General features: G+C 43.2%; 1 protein-coding gene across 5 annotated transcripts in view; it reads right to left on the bottom strand.

Moving 5' to 3' along the window:
- Positions 1 to 3,761, bottom strand: part of Tlk2 (tousled like kinase 2) — a 170,502-nt gene that overhangs the window by 4,568 nt on the left and 162,173 nt on the right. For all 5 annotated transcript variants that reach the window (XM_004630004.3, XM_004630005.3, XM_004630003.2 and 2 more), the window contains 2 exons: positions 2,028 to 2,139; positions 486 to 593 (listed from right to left, as the gene is read on the bottom strand). In XM_004630004.3, coding sequence (XP_004630061.1) covers positions 486 to 593; positions 2,028 to 2,139 — 220 coding nt within the window. The remainder of the gene's footprint in view (positions 1 to 485; positions 594 to 2,027; positions 2,140 to 3,761) is intronic.

The raw sequence follows: 3,761 nt of genomic DNA, 5'->3' as shown, positions 1-3,761 counted from the left end.
TGGAGCCAGGGATTGAACTCAGGCCCTTGCACTTGCCAGGGAAGCGCTTATTCCACTGAGCCATCTCCCCGGCCCCCGTGCAAATGGAACGGGAAGCTTAGTATTCCTATTATTTCTCTCATGTGGGCCTTAGGGCCCCAGAGCTGATCCTCCTTGAATAAGGACACAGATGGGGAGTCAGCTTCCTGCCCACAGCGGCTGGTGCCTCAGTGTCTCTGCTCAACAGGCTGTTCTCCCTTCCTGTCCTGACTCTAAGGAGCTCTGGGAAATAAAAAGCTTGTGAACATCCCTTTTACTAGACTTGAGGGATGAGGTAGGCAGAGTATAAAGATACATTCTTCTGTGGTTTCTAGAATATTAATTCACCCCTAGCCTATTTTTAATTAGTGCTAAATCTCCTCCTGAGAAATCCACCCACTATCACCCCAGGAAATAACACAGAAAGCAAGGCAGTCATTTCTGCTGGTCAGTGGTTCAAACTTTACCTTGGCTTCAGGTGTTACTACTGGCTTCGGTGGGAACTGCACTTCAGTAGCTTTAAGGATAGTATTCTCTTGCAGAATGTCCTGCTGGGACTGGTTGTGGCCAAAAGGCTGTAACACAAACACAAAGCAAACAAACAAAAGTGGGTCTCTGATTAAAATGAAAGCAAACACAATCAGTACCACAGGAAAGGGGGAAGAGACATCTCCTGACCATGGCTGGAAGACATTCTGGAAACATTAGTCCCATTTTTTCCTTTCAGAGATGGGGGGACATGGAGGGTGGGGTTTGGGGGGGTTCCTGGCTTAAGGACTAGGCCAGGGCAGAGCAGAACCAGAGTCAGCATCTCTTGCCTCAAGGGTGGTTCCTGGTAAGAACCTGAGCAGGAACCTGCAAGTGGTAACTGGCTGCCTAAGAACCACACTGGCCAACCCACGACGTTGGCCAAAACGGATGGGAAAAGAAGCAGAAGAAGAGAAGGGCTACAGAAAATGTGGGAATAAAAAAGAGCTTCCCTTGTGCCCCAAGGTACCTTCCTCATATACTTTTTTTTTAATACTGGGAAATCAGGATCTTGTGCTTGCCAGGCAGGTGCTTGTGTTGCTGAGCTATATCCCTAGCCCTCTAATATATTCTTGTAGTTAAGTTCAAGCTTCCTGTCATCTCTAGTGAAAGAGCTCAAATAATTCATTCCAGGAAATTTCTATTATCACTCCCATCAACTCAACATTATCAGAGAATATAGGCAATCATTAAGCCCCACTAATTATAAATAGTTCCTTTGTTCAGAGAGGTAAGCAGAGCAAAGCAGACCAAGGGAGAAGTTAAGGAGAAAGCTGCGCCTCTGCGCTAGGAGCAGGGCCGAGCGGGCAGAAGCAGAATATCAAGAGTTCATGTAAGCTGCAGAAACCTCATTCACTTCTACTCACAGCCTGAGAGGGAACACTGAAACACAGAGCATGCTGCAGGCCAAAACTACAAATGGATTCCTATGAGGACAGACAAACAGGCTAGGAACAGACATACAGATATAGCACATATATATTTATTTATAAGATACAATAACGAAAAAACAAACATGAAAATTCATCAGGTCAAGTTCACTATGTGCTTGTGTAATTACTCCAGGCTTTTCTTAATAACAGCTTTCACTAACAGGGTCTATACAAAAATAACGTCTGGGGACACTTCAAGGGTCAATCTGCAGGGCCCTAACAGTGGCTCTTGGGAAGGCCGTTGATGTTGCTCAGCTAATCCACATAAGTACTTACACATATTAGTGGACTCAAAACGTCCTAGATCTATCTGAGAAGAGCACAAATGCATGTTTTCAATAGACCAGTAAAGTTCAATAGGTACCCTAAGGTTGAGAATTTGTGCTTAGAAATAAAGCTTTCATTATTAAATCTATATTTTATTTAAACCACTACTTTTGGAATTCTACTTAGCGTAACTCAATGATTAACTCTATGGATTAACCCACTGGGAGGCACCAGACACATGCTACCAGGAAGTCAGCAGACAGCGGCACTACCCTTTCTTACCTTCCTTCCATAAAGACACTGATAGAAGATCACACCCACTGACCAGACATCAACTTTATTTGAGATCTTTGGTGGTTCTTTCCCAACCACGAAACATTCTGGTGGTAAGTACCTGGGAAAAGAGCGAAGTAAAAATTTGTAGAAATATGATTATATAATAAAAAGAAAAATAAAAGACCTTGTTGAAAATAAATACATAAATTTTAACAGTCAACTCAGAAATGCAGCAGAGTTGATGAAAGATCCTATGAGGGAGGAAGTGCCACTCTGTTGAGCCCTCAAATACACCTCCGTATGGACAGGTAAATGCAGCACCTAATCCAGTGTCACTCGAAGTTCTGTCTTCGTGGTACCAGGAAGTAAACCTAACATTGTTACAGAGTTAACAACCACGTTGCTTAGGTATAGTTTAATTTTTATTTTTGGTGCCAAGGACCGAGCCAGGGCAAGCATTCTACTGCTGAGCTCTGAGCTAAGTGCCCAGCCCGAACCACGTTGCTTAAGAAGAGATTTCAAAAACCAGGGTTTTGGGTTTTCCCCTCCCTTTGGTGCTGGAGATTGCACCTGGGCCTCCACTGAGCTTTACCCCAACCCCTAAACTTAAATCAATGTTCTCAAGCGAATGAATCCGAGACTCAGTACACATCAAGAGGGGAGAACAGACTATTCTGCCTTCTTAACAGAGCCTCTTTTGAAAATTCTGACCTAAAATAACTCCAATACAAAAATCAAGGGTGTGGGACTGGGCGTGGTGGCGCATGTCTGTAATTCCAGCGCTTGCAAGGCTGAAAAGAGGAGGCTCACTACGAGTCCGATTTGTGTAGTAAGACCCTGCAGACCCTGTCCTAAATACATTTTTTTTAAAAAGCCTGCCCTGCTGCCCTCCTTTTGTCTTGCCAGACTGTGCTGCCCAGCCAGCCTCACCTGCAGGGCCCACGAGAGCCTCCCACCCCAACGTCCTGGTCCTGTGAGAGGGGATGACAGAGGTACACCACCACACCTACCTTGCTTTTCTTTTTAGTAACTGTTGCTTCATAGCCTTACTTTCCTTCTTTTATTTTTTTTTTTTTTTTTTTTTGGCAGAACTGGGGATTGAACTCAGGCCCTTGCGCTTGCCAAGCAAGCACTTATTCTACTACTGAGCCATCTCTCCAGCCCCCTTCTTACTTTTCGTAGTGAACACTTTTGGATGAATAAGACCTCTGACTAGACTATTTTACAATAAAAAAAAAAAAAAATTGGATGAAACATACACTGAGGACTGGGGGTATAGCTCAGTGGTCAGTGTTTAGATGTACAAGGCCCAAGTTTGATCTTTTGCACTAAAAAAACCCCCAAAACCAAACCAAACCAATTCACATTAAAAAGTATAGATTTAGAATTTAACTAAGAAGGAGAAAAAGGGAAATATACAAAAAATACAGGAAAAAATATGTAAGAAGGACAATTCTGGGCCAGGGAGATGGCTCAGTAGAATAAGCACTTGCCTGACAAGTGCAAGGTCCCGAGTTCAATCCCTGGTACTGGGGGAAAGAAAAGGACAATTTTTTCAAGTGCCAATAAAACTTCTTGGGACCCTAGTCTTCATATTCTTCAGTTCTTTAGTAGACATAATGTAAGTACAACCTCAGATAAATAATAAATATAACCCTGACTCTAAAATGACCATTGTAATACATTGATAGCTTTTGCAGAAGTGGTAAAGTACTGGGGATGGTAAACTCATTCAAAGGC

The sequence above is a fragment of the Octodon degus genome, unplaced genomic scaffold (genome assembly GCF_000260255.1).
Source record: "Octodon degus isolate 3935 unplaced genomic scaffold, OctDeg1.0 scaffold00033, whole genome shotgun sequence".
Taxonomy (NCBI): domain Eukaryota; kingdom Metazoa; phylum Chordata; class Mammalia; order Rodentia; family Octodontidae; genus Octodon; species Octodon degus.
Note: the sequence above shows the minus strand (reverse complement) of the source record. Positions and strands in the feature narration are given on the sequence as shown.